The sequence below is a fragment of the Orussus abietinus genome, unplaced genomic scaffold (genome assembly GCF_000612105.2).
Source record: "Orussus abietinus isolate OABI.00-Male unplaced genomic scaffold, Oabi_2.0 scaffold349, whole genome shotgun sequence".
NCBI classification, from domain to species: Eukaryota; Metazoa; Arthropoda; class Insecta; order Hymenoptera; family Orussidae; genus Orussus; species Orussus abietinus.
In genome coordinates, this window is record NW_019394493.1 from 25,102 (window position 1) to 50,222 (window position 25,121).

At 39.2% G+C, this 25,121-nt stretch overlaps 1 protein-coding gene across 22 annotated transcripts in view; it reads right to left on the reverse strand.

The window, feature by feature from the left end:
• Positions 1 to 233: 233 nt before the first annotated feature.
• The window catches only part of LOC105702267 (serine/threonine-protein kinase MARK2), a 56,348-nt gene continuing 31,460 nt past the window's right edge, over positions 234 to 25,121 (reverse strand). For 5 of the 22 annotated variants that reach the window (XM_012429704.2, XM_012429703.2, XM_012429700.2 and 2 more), the window contains 14 exons: positions 21,250 to 21,465; positions 20,709 to 21,087; positions 20,355 to 20,590; positions 19,918 to 20,029; positions 18,836 to 18,948; positions 18,352 to 18,553; positions 17,929 to 18,126; positions 16,935 to 17,139; positions 15,099 to 15,266; positions 12,871 to 12,991; positions 12,417 to 12,505; positions 5,045 to 5,086; positions 3,696 to 3,807; positions 234 to 3,423 (listed from right to left, as the gene is read on the reverse strand). In XM_012429704.2, the coding sequence (XP_012285127.1) occupies positions 3,205 to 3,423; positions 3,696 to 3,807; positions 5,045 to 5,086; positions 12,417 to 12,505; positions 12,871 to 12,991; positions 15,099 to 15,266; positions 16,935 to 17,139; positions 17,929 to 18,126; positions 18,352 to 18,553; positions 18,836 to 18,948; positions 19,918 to 20,029; positions 20,355 to 20,590; positions 20,709 to 21,087; positions 21,250 to 21,465 (2,412 nt within the window). In that variant the 3' untranslated portion in view covers positions 234 to 3,204. Of the gene's footprint in view, positions 3,424 to 3,695; positions 3,808 to 5,044; positions 5,087 to 7,358; positions 10,791 to 12,416; positions 12,506 to 12,870; positions 12,992 to 15,098; positions 15,267 to 16,934; positions 17,140 to 17,928; positions 18,127 to 18,351; positions 18,554 to 18,835; positions 18,949 to 19,917; positions 20,030 to 20,354; positions 20,591 to 20,708; positions 21,088 to 21,249; positions 21,466 to 25,121 lie in introns of those variants that run through there. The other 17 variants (XM_012429718.2, XM_012429716.2, XM_012429717.2 and 14 more) reach the window with 17 other exon arrangements.

A 25,121-nucleotide genomic window follows, 5' to 3' on the forward strand; every position in this document is an offset into this window, starting at 1 on the left:
ATACTTTTAATTTAAATTTATAATTTTATTAATTAGTAATTATTCGTTAAAGATTTAACCGACCGAATAAACGTGTGATGTGAACGAATTAAATGGACGTCCTTTGAAAATACAGATAAAATATTTTATAATGTTTGAATATTTAATTTGACGAATAAGTCGTTTCCGCGTACCAGTGCAAACTTACAGAGCACTGTCACTGCGCTGGTTACTGCACTGTGAGGAGTTTCAAGTTTTGAGAAACAATATATGTTATCATTTTATTATAAACGATTTTTTTACTACATTTTGGCTAGATACCGATCACCAGAAAACATTTAGCAAAGCTTTATGTACCTATCTACAAACTGACATGTGTGTGTCTGTGTGTAAGTGTGTGCATGAGAGAAGATGTGTGCACGCGAGCGAGCGCAGGGGCAATCCTCGATGGCTGCACGGACAGTGCTACTTAGGAGCGAACTTGTGGCTCCAGAAATTTGTTACAATAGTCGCAAGTTTTCATCAATTTCGCATTCGATTCAATTAAGATAATGTTGTCCGTCCAGCAATAAAGTTATCGATAACTTTATATTAAAATAATGCGTGTTCTTAACTTATACTTCTGTTAAGTATAATTAATTTATACGTTCAGTTGTTAAAGCAAGCGTTCGAAGGGTGGCTTTATGTATAGATCATATATACCATATAATCGTCTGCTTATGCGATAAGGATGTTCCAATAGTGCTACGAAGGGCCTTATCGTTTAATGCTAATAATAATGGGTATCATTAGATTTAACGTCTACCGTTATTCTCGTAGAAGCGACTCTTTCAGAATGATAGATATACATAGTCGCGATAACGTATGAAAGTTGTACTCCACGTATTGTTGATAAGTAATTAAACGAAAAGAGCGTTCATTGACTCGCATCGTCTAAATCCCCTAACGATGGTCTCACGAGCCGAAAGTTATATGCCACTGACGTGGCTCCGAACGTAACGTAACGATAAGTGATAACTATTATTTTGTATCACCTTCTTTATTGGCTCATGGTTAAGTAATTGTAAGCGATGGAACTCCGTGTGTCGGTGTGTACGCGGTATACGGGTCAGGTTTCCGTATAGTAACATATACTTTTGTTACACGTAAAAGGAATAAGTCCCGATGCCGGTGCCGTATATCCATTGTGTCCATAGTGCTTCGTACGCGTCGATCGAATGACAAAATAGACTGCTGACATCGATACTTAGTTGCTATCAGTCATTTATCGATTTGCAACACTGTGCACAACAAGTGTACGCAATGTTATACTTTGAAATTATTCGGCATTGATTGTAGCAAGGTTAGAAATGTGAAAAACAGCGCGCCTCTCGGCGCGCAAATAAATTCGCCATTGCCCAAGTGTGACATATGTCATTAACAGTTAGGCAAATATAAAAATGTCTATGATGCTTGCTTCAATGTGTACGTGTATTTTCGGTGCGAGGCTTTCATCGTTTAATTTAGTACCTTTATCTTATATTATATACACCATGATCTTGTCCGCCTCTACATTTATAATATTTAATAGTTCCTGTCCACTCAGCCATAAATGCACCCGCTATTAAAACGATAAAGAGTACCACGTAGCCAATTGTATTATCTAAATTTATTATTATTATTATATCCTCCGTAGAAATAGCAGATCTCTTGTTATTAATAATGCGGTGTAGGTATATCAATTCTTCGAAGACCCAGTGTTTTTTTTTATTATTATTCACATAACACGCGAGTAGTCACTCGATATAGTGTATCGATAGATCGTTGCAGTAATCCTTCCTTCTGTATTAATGTGTCACCTATTACGTTCAATAATAATAATTATTTCATTGTCTAATATCTATAATGCCGAGGACATGTAAACTTACAGCTTAGTTAAAAAAAAAAGAAGAAGAAATAAAGCATCGTAAAAGTGATCGAAAATGGAACTGCTCGTTTATCGCAGTGTTTAAATTAATTTCTTGGTTGCCATTCACGCGTGACGGTATAAGGAGTTCTTCTTTACGACGACGTTGCGAGGGCGTCCTCTTAAAGATCCTACTCCGGGAAATCATATATTAACCTACCCCGTTTACAACATCAGACTTAAAGCGTTTAATACAATCGACGGTTGAACGACGACGGCTATCGCGTACGCTAAAGGTCGAATTCATTTGATGTTATAGCTGTTCTGCAATTTGATGGTCAAAAGAGTCTCTACACCATAAAGGTCCAACGTCTCCTCTTTTCTTTTCTCCTTCGTTCGAATGAAAAAATCAAGCTCACTCGGCATACGGAACCTCCGGGTTTACGGGTAATTGCATCGACGGTTCAATGGAATACCATGTGTCGTTCTTAGGCGCAATTGAAGTACACTACAGTGTAGGCCCCCATTGAAGAATCTTACATACTCGCATTGAAACGACACGGGTAAGACAGGAGCGCAATGGTATAACCCGCGAGTCGATCGACGTTATCCTTACAATGTCGTTAAGAGGTGCACACAATCGTTGTCGCGCAATCGGCAGGCAACTGCAACATCAAGAATCCATGCGTTGAGTGAATAATACTGCTACAAAAAAAATTTGACTCTTCCGTGGAACGCATTAGCCGTGGTGTCGAGAAGTCTCCGTTTCAAAGGGGGTAGGGGCATCCCGCTCGTATTACATCGACGCTACTAGTTGTATGCAGACCCTCGCGCAAACGAAATATTTTAAATCTAAACATCAAGTGTCGCACGCAACACCGGCTGTACGCGTTCGGCCGGTCGCAGTCGGATGGTCCGGTTCCGTCATTTTCCCGGGGCTTGCCCTCTCCCTTTTTCTCTCGCCTCCCGGACTGACCTGCTCTATTTGGCACTCGGTATCAGGAGTATTTGGATACGTATCGGCCGTCTTGAATTACGAGGTCTCGGGCTTTCCAAGCTTCGATTGCTCTACCGCTCTCCGAGTGTGTACGTGTCTCTGTGTATGTGGGTGTGCATGCGATCTCTCGTCGGTACGCCCGATAGATAGATGTCGCGACGTCGTTATTGAATTCTCGTCTGGGACGGAGGAACCGCTAGACAAATATCTCTTGCTTGTCGGAGTCGGAGTCGGAGTCCCAGAAGAAGTATGAGTAAAACTCCTCGGAGGTGGCCACTTGGTGGCAGGGCTCACGAGGGGGTTATGGGTTGGCGCGAGAGGCGATTGCGCCGGCAGCCGGCAGTCACAGCTTAAGCTCGTTCGCTATTTGACTGGCGATCATTTTGAAGCCGATAGAGGTGCCCGAAATGCGCTTAAACCGTACACCATTCAGGGAAAGTCGCGGCAGTTTGCACACTTCGATCTCCCATTGAACTTGACTGTCCGTCGCGGCGTCCCCGTACGTGCACAGCAGCAAGAACCGCTCGCGCTGCTCGTATTGACACTTGTTGGCATCCAGCACCTGCGGGAAACATTTCATTTCTCTCTACACACCCCGCTTTTCTTTTCGAATCTTACTCTACTTTTATTCTTTTCTCTCGTTAATCGGCTCGACGCTTCGACGCGTTCGCCGCGTCACGGCATAGGAATTTCACTCGCTAAACGTCCAGTTATCTACGAATACGGTCGCGTCGAGCATCGAGCGTCACTATACACGTGTCGTCAACGAACTTAACTTCCTTAGAAATTACTTATTCGTACGAGTAATCCGCTTTATTACGACTGGTACACTACCTTCCGAATTTCGGACATGATTTCGTTAGGGTCTCGACTGCTAGTTGTCTTCATGCTCCAGGTGAAGCGCAAACTACGTGGCTTTACCTGCTCGTCGTTAGTGGTTGCAACACTGCAAAAGAAAATCCAGGTTAGAGTCTTTCGTCTGTCGACGATATTTGCGTGAACGGTAATTCGATATCAAGTTTGGAAATACGGCACTATTTCTAGTACGTTTAACGCGCATTGGAATTGCCCTGAAAAAATACATAGGCACCAAAACGTATCGCAACTTTGACGTTTACGATTTATCTTACTCGCTACACACATCCGTACGATATTCCTACTAACTTTAACCCACAGATATTGGTATGCAATGTTCGTACATTAAACGGATATATAGAATTTTTTAAAGTCAATATATATGACGTATAAAGTAGAAACTGGAGACGTGTGGAAAAATACTACAATATAATTATGGAGTTGTAAAGTATTTAATACCCCACGAGGACACACATGCATGGCATGCTGACGTAACTAGGTAATGTTTTATGAGTGTTGGACGAAATCTCACAAACGGTAAAATTCAGACACGATTGGCATTATCGGCTGGTTGCGTATTAGATGTCCGCGCGAATAAGTATACTCGTTGCGGAGTATCGGATCGATCGAAGTCGAACCATTGGATGTACGTTTCGATCAAAGAGTGAATGAGGCGATATTGCCGATTTTTCATACATATGTAACAAGTGTGGCAAAAAATGATAGCCATTTCATTGGGAGCGATGTCCAACTCGATGAAACATGCAGCGATGCAAAACACATATTCAACACCGTTATTAAGAAATGTCTGAAGAAACTGTTTCAAAGTATCGGAAAGTAACCTAAGGATGGTATAAACTTCTATATAGCGACTTCTCTAAGAACCCGACGCTCGCAGGGCGACATAGCGCGCGTACTAATTGCTGAGTAACGAAAAAAGCTATCAACGCAGTGCTAATCGATGACAAAGGTGAAGATAATCGCTGTAAGAAACAAGTGGCGCGTGTCGACAAATAAGAATGAGCATATAAACAGTGAATCATCGATTATTATTTAAAGGGGACTCGTCGAGTTAAACTCGCCGACACGTTTCGATTGTATGCCTCGTCGGTCAATGAACTTTCGTTACAGATTGGCTTATGCAAATAGCAGGAGCATTGGAGATGCTTTGATTCATTACTTGTAAATTGTCGATCACACACGGGTGGCACATACTTAACGACGTTACTATGTCGGTTAGTAAGCGTAACTTACAATAGATCACACTATTTCGGAACACTCGGGAAGTAATCGTATAGTACGAGATATTACTGTGTACTGTAACATACCTCACTACTGGATGCTTGGGAGGTACGGATGGGTCCATGGGGCTGAAATAACAAAACAAAGGCAATTGCTAACAAACACTGAACTCGATAAAAACAATGAAATCTCGCTAAGTACAACCACCACCAGCCTGTTACAACTGAAACTTTAGTAACCACGAGGAGACTGCTGGTAAACGATGAGCTACATCAATGTTTCATCCGACGTTCCGGAAATAGCGCGACATTATTGGTTATTTTCGATATCTCCACAATTTAGTTATGGAAGTCGTGTAACAATAATAACAAACGGTGAACGTGTAATGCGAACATATCGAGAAGCATTACGGATGTACGTATCTCCGTGAAGAGTTCGAAATTAAAGGGTGTATTGTTGAGAAATCAATGCCTCGCGAACAAACGAAAGTAATCGGTAGTTTTGCGATGACAAGTGTCACTCGATACAAGCTCATTCGGAAAACCTTTGCGATGCAAAAAAAAGGAAGGTCATGCACTGCGCACGCAAATCGAAACACTTGCTACGAGTCAACGGCATTCCTTCTAAAAGAGGTATTCGGAAATAAATCGGTACAATGTTTACAAGACAGTTTTAAAATATTTATTAATACGAAACTATCGCTATTATTGCTACTTATAGTTATTAAATAGTAATTCACTCCTGTATCTAAGTGAGCTATTATCTGCACTCCAAGTGACAAGACGGATAACGATCGTTCTTTGTCTTACTCCGTTTAAATGCTGGCATAACTATACGTAACGGAAAGTGGATAGAAACATTCTAAATGATTCTATGGGAATACAGCTGGAGAGCAGTGAACAGCGCATCCGTCTCAGGTATACTAAACTTTCGTTTTTATGTCTAAACCGCAAAACGTCAGATTATCCGTCGATTAAGTGGCTAAGGATCAACCATTTGCAGGACAAAAATCTAACGCTCTGCCAACGCAGATGTCAAAACGGGCTCGTGGATACTCAACTTTACATATACATTTTTATGTTTATCATNTATATTCATCTAATTGTTTAACATCTCTTTCTCTCTGTTTGACAGTTACGCGTATCCATTTACCGAGTGTCCTTAGGCTTCTTATATTAACGACACGCTACAATCCTCCATGCGTCTGCAGGAAAGCACGTGGGTTATGCCATGGATGTCTTAAAGTATATAATGAGAATGTAACATATCAAAGCATTCATCAATGCGAAAATATACACTTTGCAAACTGAAGAAAACACAGCACGTTTTGGTATACACATCATATACTGAAAGGCCTATATATGTATAGAATATTTTATCACTTAACTAGAAATGCATGTAATATTTTTATAGTTGGCATGAGAAATCCTACAACGTTTAGTTGACCTACCAGTAACGCAAGAAAGGCTGATGGTTAAAGTTTACTTGAATCTTTATGAACAATGGAAAACGTTGTTTTGGTCAGTGTGACATGAAAGAAGTTCAATTTTATAGGTAAAAACAAGATTTGAAGGATAGAAGCAACTTTTTGTTACTACAAAAAAATTTGTTGACATCCCCCTTAGAGGCCCAATATATCATTGTATAATGCGCAGGATATTACCAAAGTTATGACTAGGCAACGATATTTCGGCCACAAAACATTTCGTACTTTGTTCCTGCATAAATCCGGAGTGTTTGTTTTGACATTTCTTTAATGTGTAAAATTAAAGCAATGAATAATATCACTTGTCATATATTTTGATTTAATAGAATTCATTGCTTTTAAGTGCTATCTAAGAAATGAATTTGACATTTAAACTATATTGAATTTTGAAATATTGCGGTGGTTTACTACTTTCAAGTAAGAATTAAAAAAACAATACACACTCTGAAGCGAATGCAATGTTGAGCATGAACAATCCATTTTTTTTATATTAATGAAAATGGAAAAGAAATTTCCAATTCTTGTTTAACCGAATTCATGTATTTAGAATAAAACCAGATACTATGAAATATGTAACCGCATTTATGTTGTGTAAATTATTTGTATTGTTTATCCAATTGAACGTTTTCAAAAGACGTCCTATTTGAGACTAATTTAAAGTACTATGCAAAATCATTGCAAAACAAAGCTTATCGTGTGAATTTCCATATGGTATGTAGATATATTTTCATGAAACGTAGTAAGAGTGTGAAATAACATGATAGTTCACAGGACTGAACAGATGCCAAGATTTGTATTTACATATTTTACATTAATAAAATTAACTGTATGAAGTATAATCAATTAATAAAGAATATCCACGTTTAAAAATGTGACGTTAAATTCTGGCAAACAAATTTTTTTAATCTGACGTCTTCTATGTACGGATTTTATTTAAGATCCAAAGAAACACAATCTAGTGTTATTTGTCGTGAAATACGTTAAACGATAATATTGCGAAAATACACTTTGTGGTCGAATGGATTGTCTTTTTTTTTATAAGGAATCTTACTTGTTACATTCCTAAATTTCCAACAATGCACAACGAATGTACTGTTGTTGATTTGATTTGAAAATGATTACAAAAATATACATCGCTGCTAAATTACTTCATGAAATAAGCAGCCTTTGAGAATTTTCATCACTACATTGAACTATCTAAATACGATGTATCGATTTAAAGATTCGAGAGGTAATCAAATCTCTAACATTAGAAATTAATCCGCTGGAAGAATATATCTTCACCTTAATATATACCTTTTCAATTTACTAATGTGATTAAATCATTGAAAGTTTCTAAATATACTTAGTTCTTCATATAATCGGACGTATTGAAGACTAAATTTATGTGGTGTGTGTGTATAGCAACGCAGCGAAACTAATTAGTTTTGGCGCTGTGTGCTGCAGTGACAAAGTATCTTGTTATTTGCTAGAGGTAAGATAATATTAAATTTTTACTAAGAATAAATTACACCAATTTCTAGTAGGCGAAAGAATAAAATTGCGCTCATTTCCGAAATTATAAATAAAATTTCGTATACTCAGTGCGATATGGACGTTTTGCTAATTGCCATCTTTTCCTTATAAGCTACAATTCTAGTCAGTGCCTTAAACAAGTTTCGAGAAAATATCATCTAACTGATTTAAACTGTGAGAAGTGTTGTTGAATCACAAGTTATTCGGAGAAAACATCTACCTAAGGAGAATAGCAAATTAAACCTTATCAAGGCCATTGGATTTAATTTTGCACTTTCACGTAAGTATGTATATCTATGTTCAGAAGAATCGATTTATCTTTGATCATCAGTACATACAATGGTAGGAAATGTAGAAAATCCAAAATATCAATGCAGGTAAACAAACCCGGCTACAGAGAACGATCTCACTCTTATTTGATATTACGAGACATATCGATTCTCTTATACCACACAAAAACGTAGTTATACGTGCCATTAGAGATGCATACGTGTTATAGATGTATCTTCCGATTGCTTTCGGACATAAAAACAGGACGAAACAAAAATAAATGCAAACAATACAACATAACATTAATATTAAACATGAACGTTTCAAATATTCTAATAAATCTCATATAGTTTTCTCTAAATAACAAACGCGGGAATAATCAGTATAATACGGCATAAATTTTTGATGTTGACGGTAGTGAAATAAATAGAGAATTGTATTTTTTGAAAGTTAAACCGTATTCAATATACTTGGGTTGAATAAATATTCGGTTTGTTTCGACTTTGATCGAAATTCCTTGTCCAGTTATGTACACATTTAAATATTTTTATCGCGTAAATTCAGATTAGTCATTTAACACTTTTTCGATTTTCCCGAGTTTGATGAATTTCTGAAGGAATAATGAAACTTCCTGTACGAGAATTTACAATCTATATGAGACAGATTATTAGTGATTGCACTTCATACTCGTACTCCAGTTGTTGAGTGGTATTTTGCTCGAATTATTTCATAACTACGTCATAAATATTACATTATTAACCCTTTGAACACGGAGCCATATCGACATATGGACGAAATTCATCTGATCGTGCAGGCTATATTGGACCAAACGTCGGAGGCCTTTAGGCGCTCTTAGTAGTCGAAGAGTTAATATGGTATTAAACAAATTTATGAATGCTCAAGAAACACTTCTAGCAATTATAATAATTTTTACTCCGAACACATTTCGTAAATAGAGACCATCTGTTTTAATAGGTACATTTATTTCTACCGTTTTTTTCGTAATCGTTTTACAACTTTACGTTCTACGTAACACAGCAATATCAGAAAATTGGTCCCTGTACGAACTTGTGTTCGGCCATTCATTATGATTTAATTTCCACAGTCACTTTGGCCGTACTTTCGTTGTATGATACTCAGCTGTGTAGCACGCTCTCATTTCAGCTCAGAGGAAATAAGGCGAGTCTTCGTCTCTCACTTAGAAAACCTGCCAAGGCATGGGTCATTACATACTGTTAATTTCTTGCCTCTTCCTTTCACATTGTCTGTACTATTAACCTGAACAATATGCCATTTGATGTTTCCGTAATCTTTAACTAGGTTTGTTTAGCATGGTAGAATGTAGATACTTTGGAAAGGGTATAAATGGACACGTTGATGTACCGTATGTCTAGCATTTGTGATAAAACCTTGTAATATCAGCAGTTTTGCAAGGTACACCGATAGAATAAAGTCCATCGACATCTAATTACTCACTGCGGAGCTTTTTTAAGCCCTGCAAATTTCTACCGCGTTTACACACATTTCAATAAGATACGTATATACTTTTCCTGAACATATTCTCTTATTAACACTAAAACTACCGGCGAATTTTTTTTTTGTATAGTAATGGGCCATTTGAAACCAGTCATTTTGACTGGTCTTGGTAGTTCTAATGTTAATAAGTACATTAGAATCTGGTTATCTTGCACATATTGGGTCGGCATAAAACCGTAGAGGGGTAAATCGGGGATCCAATGAAACAGTTACCCACCGTAAAAAAAGATATTTGCAAAGATTGATATTCGTATCATTTCAGGCACTGACAATAACAGTCGTTTTACAGAAATAGAAGTCTGTGTTAGCCGTACAGCAAAGAGAAAGTTAGAGAAGTATCAATCAACAGCTACTTTGTGTCAGAATGCATTTAACTGAATTGAGTCGAATGGAGGGCTAATTACGATGTATGGTACTTTAGCCTAGCAGCTTATCTAGTGCCCAACATTTACTGTATAGAAAAATGTAAAACTAAATTTCAATGGATAGTCGGTACAAAGTGCATATTGCAGATTGTCAGGCAAAATCGTAGGAAGGCACAGAATTTCGTGCTATGCCTCTAGGTGCGTAAGGCAACTTCTTGCAGTTTCGTATCAGGAAGACTTTAGTACAATTAATCGTTACAGCAGTAAAAAATATAGTAGTCACTGTTACATCGCTTGCCACATACACGCTGCCACGAAAATCCATACGTACGTACACGCCTAAGCGTACACCCGCGTGTACACGCGTGCACCCTCAAACATTCGCTCGCCGAAGTATAAAGTTTACTAAAAAGATCCTATTCTCAACGTTGCGCACCACAGAATAACGGAGCCAAATATTATTGACTGTTTTTCTCGTCCACTGGCTATAATACTAGAATGCAACTGCATCCCTTGCAAGTTTGTCAACTCTGTTTAGACGTGTAGAGCGTGCTGCGATTGCACGTCGCGTGCAGCACACCGTGCAGTTGTCTCGACTCACGTCTCAATGGTTTTTTCATCTTGAAACCCGAGATGAATCCGAGCTATTTGGTTCAAGTCCTGCAGCATAGAATATACCGGTTTGCGTTAATCAAAATGTCATTGTTTAACGATGCACCAATGGCTATGCTAGGGACGGAGGATCCGTCGTGTTGAACTATCTGTACTACTCTGACGATGAGTACAGTGACCATTTGATGAAAGACACGTTTTGGTGGCTGACCGAGAGACTCTCGTTATTCTGTGGCCTCACATCCTCGGATTACGAGTTTTCAATATGTGCGGCACGTTATGTGCTCTCTCCACGTTTTCTCGAGGAAGCAACAATAGCTAGGTCCCATACAAACAACAATTTAAAGATACGCCTCGCTACAATCAATTTAAAAAGGGATGCACAATGAGTATGCGAGGTGGCCTGAGTGTTGCCAAGCAGTTATGACTATTCTCGTCAACTGAAAAGTATACTATGTAGAATGCAACGAAGAGGTGTGAGCTTCTACGAATACAACGATTGCGATTGCCACAACCGACGAGAAAAAATAGAGAGGCGATGTATTCATATTTACGTGCCGGTATGTTTCAAATAAATAACGAGGTGCGTCTATCTGAAGTTCAACAAAAATAGAAAAACATCGTCAAGCAATTATATTTATGGGACAAACAGACGCGCGCGCGCGCGCGCGCGTGCGTATATTCGTATATGCTCGAGGATGGAAATCAAAAGTAATCAAATGAAATTGCGAAAAATAATACACAAGCTACATGTGATGTAGCTTTCACTGATAATGGTCGCTGCTGGCTCATCGAGTTACAACTAATTACATTGTGTTGGTCTTAATGCAAGTACCATATAAGTATAGAATTTCCAGATTACATAGTCATTGTGCATCCTTAAAACAAAAACGTCATCTGGCATGCATATAACATGATGAACAAATGATCAAGTCAGTGAATAACTGATATTAAACAGACAAAGTAGACGCGGTGGGAAATATTCTTAATGTATTTTTGCGCATGCACCAAATACCCATTGCAAAGCAGTTTTGTATTTTACCTACCACACTTAAACTAAATAAGCAATCATGATATATACTGTACTGAATGTCCAGTAGTACAAGTTGATCATTTTAAACTTGAACGTCTAATCTCAAGTGACAAAATCGAATAATTTATATGAAAAAATGTATACGGCAAATTCGGTTTAGAAATAACGTTTTAAAGAATACGGTCGTGCAACGAAAGGTAGGTAGGGGCATTTGATATGAATGTTAGATGTTAAATGAAAAATTAGTACTTGAGAAACGATCAGGAAATATCGGTAACGATCGAATGTCAATTGTGGCAATTGTCGATTGCATTGGTTATAACTAATATGAAGTAACAATGCTACTTGCATTACCAATATTGACAATTTTCTTTACTCCCACAAAGTAATATTAGTTCTACTGAGATGTTTTTATAAACATTTGTTCGTATGTTTAGATCTGTATTTCATCCAAAAGAATTTGCTATACGTTTTGAAGACAATTTCAACGACCGATTGATCGGTAAGATTTATACCATCGATGGCTTAAATAAGGGGCAAGTATGCTTGTCATTTAATTATTCTACTTTACGTTGGGACTTCGACTAGCATGCTGTGAAAAATGAGCGTAAAAATACTTTGACAAAGTTAGTAGTACTTACCGTTTGGAGAACCTGGATGAGATTTTGGAGAAAAACGATGGCCTTGCCAGAGGAGATATCGCATTCGTATCCTGTGTGTGCGTATGACCCTGCAATTTGGGTAATTAATTAGTTGGGTTTTCAGATATACGATAAATGCTAACATTTTAAAAAGAGAGTGCTCTTCATAATAACGAAGCGCGTGTCACATGACAAACTTACTTTAATTAGAAAAATGTAACGTATGCAAGATTTTGAATTTCGACAACTTTATCGTACGAAGATTATTGGCATCAGAAACCTGTACAAAACAGTTGCCACAATAAATATCATAATTGAAGTAAGAAGCAACACTGTTGCACTAGTTCACGAACAATAGGCTGCGTCACATGTGGGTTTACACAGCACATGTGAAGGTCTTGCTATTCATTGCTTCACAAGGTGTCAACAACACGATATAAATAGATGCATTTACCTGAGTAAAAATTCGCTGTGCTCTGTTTTGGCCGGAATGGAACGTGCTGCGATTAGGAACGTTCCGAGGAAATGCTGGTGTGGTGGGAGTTGCCAGTCTGTTGCTTGGAGGCACACCCAAACTAGTACAAAATAAAATGGATATAAGTATTTTCTTCAGTGCACGATAGAAGAGATTTCCTGGCGGAGTGTGCATTGTTTCAAACTGAATTCAAGTAGTTCCATTATACACAACAGTCCCATTTAATCGTACATTGATTTTAATAATTACCGCTCTACTTCTGGAATAAGGTATAAGCTGTTAATTAAAAAATGAATGAATTCTAGCGATTAAACTTCCTATTCCATAGTTAATGCATACAAAGAGATGTCAGTATAAATTTTATGCTATAAAAACAGATTGAGAACAATAAAAAAAAAAAGAGCATGTTGGAAATAAAGCGGCCAGTTCAGTAAATGCTGCACTAAGGATGCATTATAATCCATCAATAAATGCTCACAAATCCGCTATAAGACAACATTGTTAAGTATAATCTTTGAGCTAAAAAGCGATTATTAAATTATGCGTGCAAGTAATATGACGATGCAACTGATATTAACATTGTATTTCGTTAAATATTTATATGTATCTAATTAAATGTTAATATTTATCCCCTATCAACCATACGTCTAAGAGATGTATGCAACAGATCCGAGGATTGCGTAAGGCACTTTATGTGAATTAGAATTTTTACCATGCCAAACTATACAATTATCAATTAAAATTTATGCTAAAACTCGTTCAGTGAAAAGTTGACGGGAACACTTTTGTATAACCTAGGTATATTAAACCCATTACGTTAATACATGGAAACACTCCACCGATGAATGAAACTATTAAAGCTTACACAGCACAAGTGAAATTAATGTTTAACTCTTTGACCCACTTACGGTAAAGTCAATAATAGCGATATGATAATGGTAAAAAAAATATTTTTCTGTCCAAATGCATGTAAGGCACGAAAATCTATTGCAATTAGATTGGATTCTTAAGAGCGCGTTTCGTTACGGACATTTGAGATTAGGAAAAGCAGTTTCAATGTAAAAGCAGCATTTTTATACACATCGTGGTACGTACACCCAATCAATGCTACCTGAAATCAATGCTTGATAGGTATTTATGAACTACGTATGAAAGTTCTACGTAGGATCGGTGTACGTGAGCATATGTGATCATGGATGAATGAAGATGACAACAGCCGAAGATTAGGCCGAAAATAAGAGCAGAGATAAAGGTGAAGGAAACCATGCAAACCAAATATTCGGGAAAGATCCTACATCGATTACCGGGTTTGACGTTTCATGCCTTCCTGACACTTCTTGTCTTCCTTCTACATACAATTCCTCCCGACCTCGCGCAAAGCGTATGTCACAATAATGACAGCTCGGCTACCGAACTCGAGATACCGGAAGTTACCCGAAAAAAGTTAGTCAGAGGCGCAATAAGGCAGGGCTGGCTTGACTGTGACCAAATGAATTAATCATATTAAAAGTATCACTAAAACATCAGTTTAAGTAAAATGGATTTTTACAAGGCGAGAATGATTCTTTGACACATCCTTCCACTTTTGTGCTCCTATTTTTTGGATGTACCAATAATATTCGTGCTACAGTGGCATCGAAGTCTTGTTCAAAAGCGAGGAGAGAAAAAGAGAAGGAAACGATAGTTCATTCCTACAAGAATAAACCGAATTCTTGCCTTTCCAGATATAAAATCTTATTACCGGAGTGCAACTTCTTTGGGAAGTAAGGGTTACAACCTTCGTTGCTCGTAAAGTATACTCCCTCGGTACCGATCACACATATGTATTATACGTATGTATCGCACGTATTTGACGCGAAACTCAGCCGCGTCCCATACATTCAGTAGTAAAACAAGACATTTATGTGACACAATTGCATCCGGTTAAATCGTCACATTCGGGATGGAGCTATAAAACTCCTCCTTAAGACCGAAGTAAATTATTCATCCGAAACTGGTGATAAAAGTGCTCGAGACTTGTACGGTTCCTTCTCTTCTCTTGCGTACATAAGTAACAACGTGTCTAATTTAAATGTAAAGTGCGATTCCTCGTCCAGCCCTACGATAAGGAAGCACTCTTCGGAGCGAAAAGTAAAGGTATAGATGCGGGTAATAAAGGAAGTAAGTTTAATAAACGTTGCTCGATAGGGAATTAGAGGGGCCTGTACCTCTGCCTAAGAGGGTCAGCAGTGGCGAGTAAGGGGTTGTGGGCGTTGCGTGGTTGAGGATCCAGCAGCGAGTGGTCGCTGGGGGGTATGCCACTCGAGGAGCGGTGCCCTGCACTGATGCTCGCTGACTTGGTGTGACCCCTCGTCGGCCTAGTACCCTCGCCCAGGCTGCGTACAAAACTAGTCAAAATTCTACCCGATCCTACTTCCCTAGCCGTTCTACCAATATTCCCGCCTTTCCGTTCTCTCAAATCTTTCGATTGCTCTCCAATCGACAATGAGGGCCAATCGTTATCGTCCGCAGCCAATTGTTACCGTCAATCCACCGACCTTGTCGTTTATTCCACGTACAAATCCACCGTAAACGGTATCGAGAGAAAAGTTCTAGATTTAAATAAATGTGTCGTTGCCAGCTAACGAGTGAACATTAATTTCGACGTTTCGGGTGCGATAAGTATCGAGACAAAGCCAAACTCATTTAGTACGCGGATCTTTTAAGTGAAAAGTCAGCGGATAATAACACGTTTAGTTGAATCTATCGTTTTCTGTCCTTGATATAAGGTGAGATCTGAACTTTTGTAGCAAGTCCCACTGATGACAATAACGCTTTTAAAGGTAGGAAGCTAGGACTCATTGGCATTTTCAAGTGGTCTCATATTGGAAACGGTGTCGGTTAAGAGCAGAATTTTTGTCGTAACGTGGTTATTAGTTTCGTTTCTGAACGACGGTTATAAAGGCATTTGACTAGGATATTTATAGTCGGTGACAATTTTGTTCGCTCTTCGCGAACCTGACGTGGCGCCCGTGTGCCATAAGGTGCGAAAATAATTTTGCATTGCTCGATGATTTGAAAATAGCTCCAATAAGAATGTACCACTTTCCTGGATGTCGTCTCATGTATCTTGATATATCGTTTGGATGTTAGAACGAGATACGAAAATTCTCCATAGGCTGAACGACCAAACGTAGGAAAAACTGATATATGCGTTACGCGTTTAGAAAAACTATATTCTCTCTCTCTCTCACCGTGGCTCAAGTAAAAGTAGACTCTGGACGATATTAATGCGAATACTCGTATGTACGGAAAAACTAAATATGAATCTAAAGCGCAAGATTATGAAGTATGAATGATAATGTTAATGAATGTTCCTACGTACACACGTTGAAAAGCCTACGTATGTTTCAAAACCACAGTAGACCGTGTGAAGGCAAGTATGACGCTTTACAGTTTTAGCAAGCATCTGTACACGTAAACATTAATTTCAGTAAGACTGTTTTGAGTAGTTCTCAAAGCCGCGAGATATAAGTAATTTGCAATCAACGAATCGCAGGCAGCAGTCAGCATGCTAGAGCGATGCAACGAATAAATAATGTCCGTAGGCTTTAAACGGCAACTCGTGTTAATTAGTGGTCGTTCATTCTTTTGATTTATAGTATTAGTCTACTGGTCACACAAATGCCTTACTTTGTACACTCTAGTGTTAGTAAGATTAAATGTAATGAGATATAGGAGATATTTCGTACACTGATAGTCATTAAAGAGATCCTGAAAGGAACATTGTCCCGTTCGAGAGTGAACAGAGATACCAGATGGACCTTATCGCTTTACACCAAATAGCAAATGTCTCCGCAATAATTTCAACGATTCTAACGTCTAGTATCTCTGCAGCCTGTAAGAGGTGTGTAAAATATAAGACACGTGAAATATAACGAGTGTCCATTGCGCAATCATGACACTCTCTGCCCAATGATCCATGTCTCGCAGCTTTCGAGCGCATTGTCAGTTTACGGCGTATCGGTGGCAATATCGAATCAATGGATCGTATTTCATTATACCTGGGTACATCGTTTGTTCTTTCTGTTGACGAAGAAGATGTCTTAGCTTGGTCATAGGAGATAGTACTACGTCGACTAACGGATCCAGGGGCGGGGGAGGTGAGGGGCCGACCACCACCTCCTACCCCGACGTTCATCGTGTTGATCTTGCTAGCTCGTCCTTTACCTCCAGGACTGGTCCCCATGCCTATAATGAACATTGTCACTGCAAGCCTCATTAGATATGGTTCAACACAAAACAAAGCAACGTAGAGTAAAGTAACACATAAAGGAAAGGAAAATCAATGTCTTCAAACAAAACAGACTGAAATTAAGTTTTCTAAAACACTATTTCCTTCTGGAGAGAAAACCGGGTGTTTTCCCATTTTAGATACCATAAGTAATACTTAATAATACAATTAATACGATTATCTGAAGTTCTGGAAGTTTTTAAAGACACAGACATGTTACGTGAAAATGTGAGATTAACTACTATTTGTTGTATTAGTACGTTATGCTCTGAATATGTATTACTTGAACAATCTACAATTGTTGGCATTCAGAAACAGTGCGCCATAGTCTGTATATTACAACTATGACTTCACAAGGACGTAATGAGTAATTTCAAGTACTGAATACTAGGAGTTTTGCAAATGTATAAATAGTATGTTCTAACTTCGTACTATGAAATTTTTATAAAGCTATAAAGCAACCGCAACCGGTCCAAGCGAACGGAAACTGAACAAATTTTCGTTAACTCCAACGTCACAGTTTATAGAGAACTTATATATCCCAATAAAAAGTGACTACCGTCAACAGTTACACTTTTGTACATACACAAATGCATGCAGCAATTGAGAAGTTCGAAGGTATACTCGATTTCAATCGAAACTGTGCAACTTTTGAACCAAAGCCGAACAGTTCGCTCACGGAATCGTGTACGAATAAAATAATACCGCCGTATTGAAATGTTCCGGACCTTTGACTTGAGTCTCAAAGAATAATGTAAACTCACTGGTATCGAGTTGTCCAGGACTATTTTTGGGTGCAGATGGTCGACTGTTAGATACGCGGGTACTGTTTTCTTTAATTGTAGCTGCATCCACTGTGTTTTGTCGTTTGAAATTGCTACCACCCGTTCCAGCAACCGTAGCGCCAGTCGCGACATTTGCATGATTGTGATTCGTTGCGTTACCTGGACTTGGCGCTCCGCCTATAAGCAATAAAAAAAAGCGATGGATATACACAACAATCGTAGCAACGACGATGACGGTTCTAACGTCTTCATAGTTTCAACTGGACAAGGACAAATTTCTTTAAACGACTCATGACAAGTGTTAACAATCTTGGATGACTTTACGGAAATTCGATGCCAAGGAAGGATTTTCATGCATCGAATTCATTTGCGTTATGATGTCGTTAGATCACGGGGACTTACGAAGGGTCTCACCACCGGACGATGCCCGCCTGCTGGATTTTGGATTGCTGGCGGAGATGCTGCGGTGTACGCCTCTGTGAGATGGGCTCTGGACGGCACCTCCGGTGCCTCCCCCACCGGTTCCTCCTCCACCTGAACTGACTTGCGGTGGAATGTTACGCAGCGACAGGGAACTACCCGACCGCGAGCCGTCACTTTCAGGCTGCAACACATATCATGTGATAAACGTAACGTCATGTGACGGGCACATGCTACCGATGATGTTTCTGAGCGAATTAGTCAGGTAACTATAAGTGTACAATGTCTTATGAACAGAGTCAAAGTAGGTTGTAATCGATTCTAATAAAATTCTTGATTGAAAAAAATTGAATCATATAGGCTGCAAACAAAATTTTCAAGTAGCTATATCTCGTACTACGATATAATTGAAACCGGACAAATACAAATCTGTAGAGTATTTAGAATAACATAGAATGTCACTCACATCTGTTGTTTTTCTACCGAGCAGAAGATACGTTGCAAATACGTCGTCATACTTCGCTTGTCCTAAGGAGTCTTCGATCTCGGTTCGCGAGTATCCCATACTCACAAGAGCCTCTGCAACAAAAATTCGCGTTACGCATAGCTCCGTTCGGTGGAAGTTCATTTTCGACATTTATTACACGTACAATTACGGACTTACACTGCATTAGTGCGGTTTAAATTTCCGCAACACGTTACCTTTCTTGGATATTAGGAGCTCAACGTGCGCAACGGTAGCGAACGGTGCATAAAAGCGTCAATGATTCCGCACGTGTTAAGTGCATCAGACGTCATCATTGACCTACTGTTATGCTGGATTCGCACGTTATATCGATGGGCATAAACAGTGCTATGAATTTCAATTCTTTGATTTTTAAAGACTATTGCGAACTGGAAGATTTTCACAAAGTTTAATCGGTTTTGAGAAACGTTTCCGTTATAAGTAACACATTATTAGTACCGACACCATAATCCAGCTACGGTATAACATATTGGGGCACGATTGAACTATTATTTTCTTTAATAGCGGTACCATAATCTAACGGGAATTTGTATTTAGCTTACAACTTACACCATACTTATTCGGAATAAGAGTCTTTCAATCACGATGCCAACGATCATGCACAGATATATCAGAGCAAAAACTTATAACTTACCAAATAAAGCGTTGGTGATGAGCGGTGCGTGACTTTATGTCAATAACGATAACTTGTCGTACACGATTTAATGAAACATGATATAGATATTCATTACTGGGATTAATAAGTCTCGATGTTTCATTAAACAATATCGAACAAGGGTTGTCTGATATATCTTCTGAAAGCCTTTGTTGCGCAAAATTCTTGGGAGCCAAGAACTTCACCAACAATTACGCTTCTACTATTTCGAAAGTAAACAGTCCAAATTGCAAATGTAAAATATTTATAGCAAGTCATATACATAGTCGAAAGCTCAGGACTGCGACTCATCGGTACAAGCGAAATAGTAAGAGCGCGGTGCATTATTAAAAATAAAAACAATAAGTAGTAAGTGTTATGTACATACTGGCAGACTCACCTATCCTCTTGTGGTCTTTGTAATCAGGTTCTGGCTCTAAGTACGGTTTTAATTCATCGTCTTCATATCCCATATTCATCCACTTGTCCTTCATTATATTCTATAAAAAAAAAAGAAAAGTAGATCGTGTACTGTCATCTTAATTCCCCAATACATTGAGTATACATATGAACAAGATCATAAACGTTTCCACGATACATTCCATTTAAAGGTACGCTTCGTTAGTACTTTACATTAAAAAAAAAAAATCGAATTCTACGAGCCTGTATCAATAGCAACAACGTTAACGAATCGATAACTAAATCTAAAATCTGTTCGTTCGAGGGAACATCGTTGAAGCGAACCACATAGCAACCCGGACGATTAAAAACTACACCAAGCATGGTGAAAAACTGTAGAAATGGAAAATTGGAATACGTTCGAACCTTGTCGCCACGTACCTCTAACGAGGCCCGCTTCATCGGGTTGAGCACCAGAAACTTTTTCAGGAGGCCTTCACAATCGGTGGACATGTAAAAGGGAATTCGGTACTTTCCTCTTAATACCCTTTCCCTTAACTCCCTTAGCGTCGAACCGTCGAATGGCAGTGAGCCGGATACTAAGGTATATAGGATTACTCCGAGCGACCACACATCCACCTCGGGACCGTCGTATTTCTTGCCTGCGGGCAAAGTCGACATTAAATTCTCCAAAAAAGTACAGAACAAACAAGTATATCCGAAAACGGACCACTTTAACACCATAATTACTCCTCAGGGAGATGTCAAAACAGAGCTCACCCTGGAATAGTTCAGGCGCCGCGTAGGGAGGCGAGCCGCAGAAAGTGTCTAACTTGTTGCCTGGAGTGAACTCATTGCTAAATCCGAAATCGGCTATTTTAATGTTCATTTCACTGTCGAGTAGTAAGTTCTCCGCCTTCAAATCCCTGTGAATAATCTTCTTCTGATGGCAGTACTGCACAGCGGAGACGATTTGCCTGAATTTCGCCCTGGCCTCTTTCTCCTTCATTCTCCCGTGCATCACCAGGTAGTCAAATACTTCCCCACCACTAGCATACTCCATCACCAGGTACAGCGTCTTTTCAGTCTCGATTACTTGGAACAGCTTTACTATGTTTGGATGGTCAAGCATCTTCATTATCCTCACCTCGCGAAATAGCTAAAACATTTCAAAGGTACGTGAGTAAACGCTCGTCCCGCTTCCTACGGCGAATATAGCCCGAGGAGTCCTTTTCCGTTCCGACGGAACCGACGATCCTAGATAAAACCCGGTGGAACAAATGATACCATCTCCCTACGTGTATAGATTGACTCGAGTTACCTTCTGAAGGCTGCCGGGATTAAGTTGCGTCTTGTCGATGATCTTAATAGCCACCTCCTTCCCCGTGGGTATGTGCTTGGCAAGCTTAACCTTAGCGAAGTTTCCTTTTCCAATGGTCTTCAGGAGTTTGTACTTGCCGATGTGAGGCTCCTCGGAGGTCCGACTTCTCGAGGACAATCGGCCTCCGCCGCTGGACACTCCCACTCCATCCCCCGTCTGCGTCAAACAATATATGTCATGTAATACCACTCAGAGAGAGAGAGAGACGCACCTTAAAAACTCCACTATCTACCGGGAGTAACTATTTATCCACTGGAAATAAGAAAACCCATTGGCGACGTTACGGCCCATCGTATGCAGGAAATTCATAAATGGATGCAAAATAACAGCTTGCCGTTGTCGCCGTTTCTACGTAATAATAATTTACATGGTATAGATTGAAACAGAAAACGATGTAATCCCATCTATTTTGTAGCAATACCCCATTGTGGTTACGTATTATGAAAAACCGAGGCTTACGATGGTAGAAAGATTTATAAATATGCGCCTGAATAAATCGAGAAAAAAATTAAGTTTCTCAGGAACGCATTCTTAACACCTTTAAACTGCAAATAGCCAGACTGTTTTTAAATGACGTCGTCGCAATATTTCTCTCTGCCAAGACTTGCAGAATGTCTCATCCGCGTGAGTTAAGCAACCATTTTGAAGAAGCCGTTTCATCATGTCCATACGTAACCTCAGGCCCGAGTATATACTCTTTTAATTCATACCGATTGTGAGTTAATTTCCTTGCATCGTCACAATAAGTGTGCTAACAATCTAGATACCGTGTCATTAGTTCTCATTAAAATGGTTCTACAGGGATCATGCGATACGTAACAAGATATGACTTGATACCAAAAGTATTTCTACAAAGCAAACTGTTCATCATTAGCTTGCAACAACTGTTACGATGAAATTTCTTGGCGATCATTAAACGTTAAATATCGTTAACTTAAGTTGCCTGTATTTTTCGTACAAGTTCTACTAGCATATGAAACCCTGATAAGGATTAAGATTAGGGGAACCCATCGAAATATTTCTTAATAATTACGTGACTATTATGATTTTTACAAAAAGCAAAATTTCTAATCCAATCGATTCAGACAAGAAACTCACTAAGGTCATACCAAAGAGTCGTTCCATATATATAAAATATCAAAATATTTTTAAAACTTTTCTCCAAACTGGATGCACCGAATCGTTGGGAAGTTCAGCATGTGATTATGGAGGCCCTAAGAAAGAACGTGATGCTCGTGAAATTTCATTAAAAAAAAAAATATGTATTATTGGTTCTAGTCTGAGATAAATAAAAAAAATGTTTGTATCAAAAGCTTTTTTATCAAAACCTTGTAACAAAAAAATGTTTACGTGCTATTGTCAACAAAATAAGTTATAGGACTGGTAGAATGAAATTAATAATAATTTGAAATGATATTCAATTCCTTTAAGTTTAGATTCATCGAGCTTTTAATATCTTTCACTATACTTTTTGCATATCGACATCTTGGAACGAAAAGTTTATTCGCTTAAAAATGAAAGAATTAATAATATTCTTGTATCAAAATAAAACTTCATAGATTGTAGTAATTTCTCCGTTTTCTGCCAAAACTACCCCATTTATCGGTGAACGTAATCTTCCATCGTTTTGGAACAATATTTATTTGCCGTTAATAATCTTTTATATCAACTATTAAGTTGTTTGAGTCACAACATATTACCCACAAATTTATATGAATTCCACCAATATTTTTAATCCACAAAATCAACATTGGGTATAAATTCGTTTTCCCAAAATCATTTCCACTTCATATAACATCGTCATCATTTGACTCGCAACGGCGATGGTGTCCACACACAGAAAAGAAATTTGGTTGATTCAACAAACTCGTTTGATCGCCTGCATTCATTTTAGAAAATGTTTTGGTTCAGTGAACCGAATTTTAACTCACTCGAGCGAACTCGTTTGCTTCAATTAACCAAAGTGTTTCGGTTAAGTTGTTTTATTACCTTCAGAAAATATTTTAACGAATAAACCAAACATTTCGCTGAAATACATCAAATTACTCCAACATATGGCACGACCTATCACAATATTTAACGTAATCGACCAAAGTATATAGTCGAGATAAAAATCCGTTCCGTATTCCACGATCGCACAAACGCCGAATTAAGCGGAATAGAGTTGAAAATAGGCCGTGAACGCGAGCGATGATTACCCGCAATAGGCCGCGAGTGACCATCTTGCAGGAGGAGGTCGCGGCAACCTTGGAGGCCGCCAGTTTGTCGGGTGTCGTCTTCGAAGCCGAATCACAGGGTCCCGCCCCATAGGAGCGGCAGGAGCTCGCTCACGCTGGAAGCTGGGGCGAGGCGTCGCGAGGGGCGCGGTGCCATCATGGGCCAAAGGCTCGGGTCCGGGAAGAGGGGGCGAGGCCCGGTGGGCCCGACAGAGGGCGCCTAGCGGCGGGGCCAGGCCGAGGATCGCCACACGGCCCCCGGGGCTGCCCTCGGGGCCGCCCTCGAGGCCCCGACCGGGCTCGCCATCCTCCTCCGCGAGACAGGCCCCGTGAGTGAATGATTCACCGCCTCGCCTCGAGAGAGGCCCGTTCGTCCCGTTCGAGTCGCCGCTGGCTCTGGCCCTCCCTGCTCCCCGGGCGAAACTTCGGTGTCGCGGGTCCACGACCAGAAGTCCACTGTCCCTCGTCCTCCTCGAGTCCCATTTAACCGACCGACTCCTGCACACCCCGAATACACTCTTAAGCTCGAGGGGTATATCTCCCCAACCCCCGGCAATCCCCACGTGTCCGTCTGCCACCGTTCAGGGATCCCGAAACTTCGCTATCTCACGGAGCATCTTAAGGAGAGCAGGGGAGGATCGGGTACAATCGAAACAGTTTTTAGTGGAGAATTATTTTTCGTCCTTCCGCCCGAAAATATTTCTACAAATATCGTGCTGGAGTCGGAACTGTAGCGATAAGATTTAGTCACTTAACTGCAGTTACCTTCGTTAAGAGTTGCAGAAAAAAGTAGTTTAAGTCAGAGTTGTAACGGGTAAGAGGGAAAAGACCGAAATAATAGAGATAATTCATTTTTAAGAGACAGGAAAATTTCATTCACACGAAAGGATGGATAAACTTTTATGCCACCGATACCTCGCGAACAAACCAATATGAGGGAATTTAGAGAAGTGTAAACGCTAACTGGAACTTATTTATTCCGAGGCTTCTCAATTAACCGCCTTAGAAATAGGAAAAATATCGTTCACTCGAGCCGTCTCGAATTGACCGGTCACGTTTTGGAGGATCGTTTGGGTCTTCATTCAGGTGTAAATGGTGTTCTCAGATTTTTACATAAATATCTGACGTAGGGGAGACCGAGGTCAAATGAGCCCATAAGTATGAACGTGGTCTTAGTCGAAATTTAAAAAAAAAGGAGTTTATCAGTTATTTCACCCCACAGTATTTTAAACTAAATTAATTCAATGTAATTTTTACGATATTGTCAAAAATGAACCATTAGAGAGTGGTTGTAACTTCAACATTATATGGAATTCATTTAGTGTTAATTATGAAAGTGGTCTAAGTAAAAAATTTAAAGAAATTATGTGAATATGTTAATTATTATTCAGATATGGTGTGATTTGCAGATATTATACGATCACGTGATACTTCTTTAGATGATTCTAAATTCCACGTTTTGGATCTTTCACCTGAAAGAGGAAGGCCAAAAATATACGGAAATATTAAATTACTTCCATTATACACCACCACTAGACAGTAACGGAAGAAAAACATAAAGATATATGTTTACTACCATACATCCCTCCAGGTTTT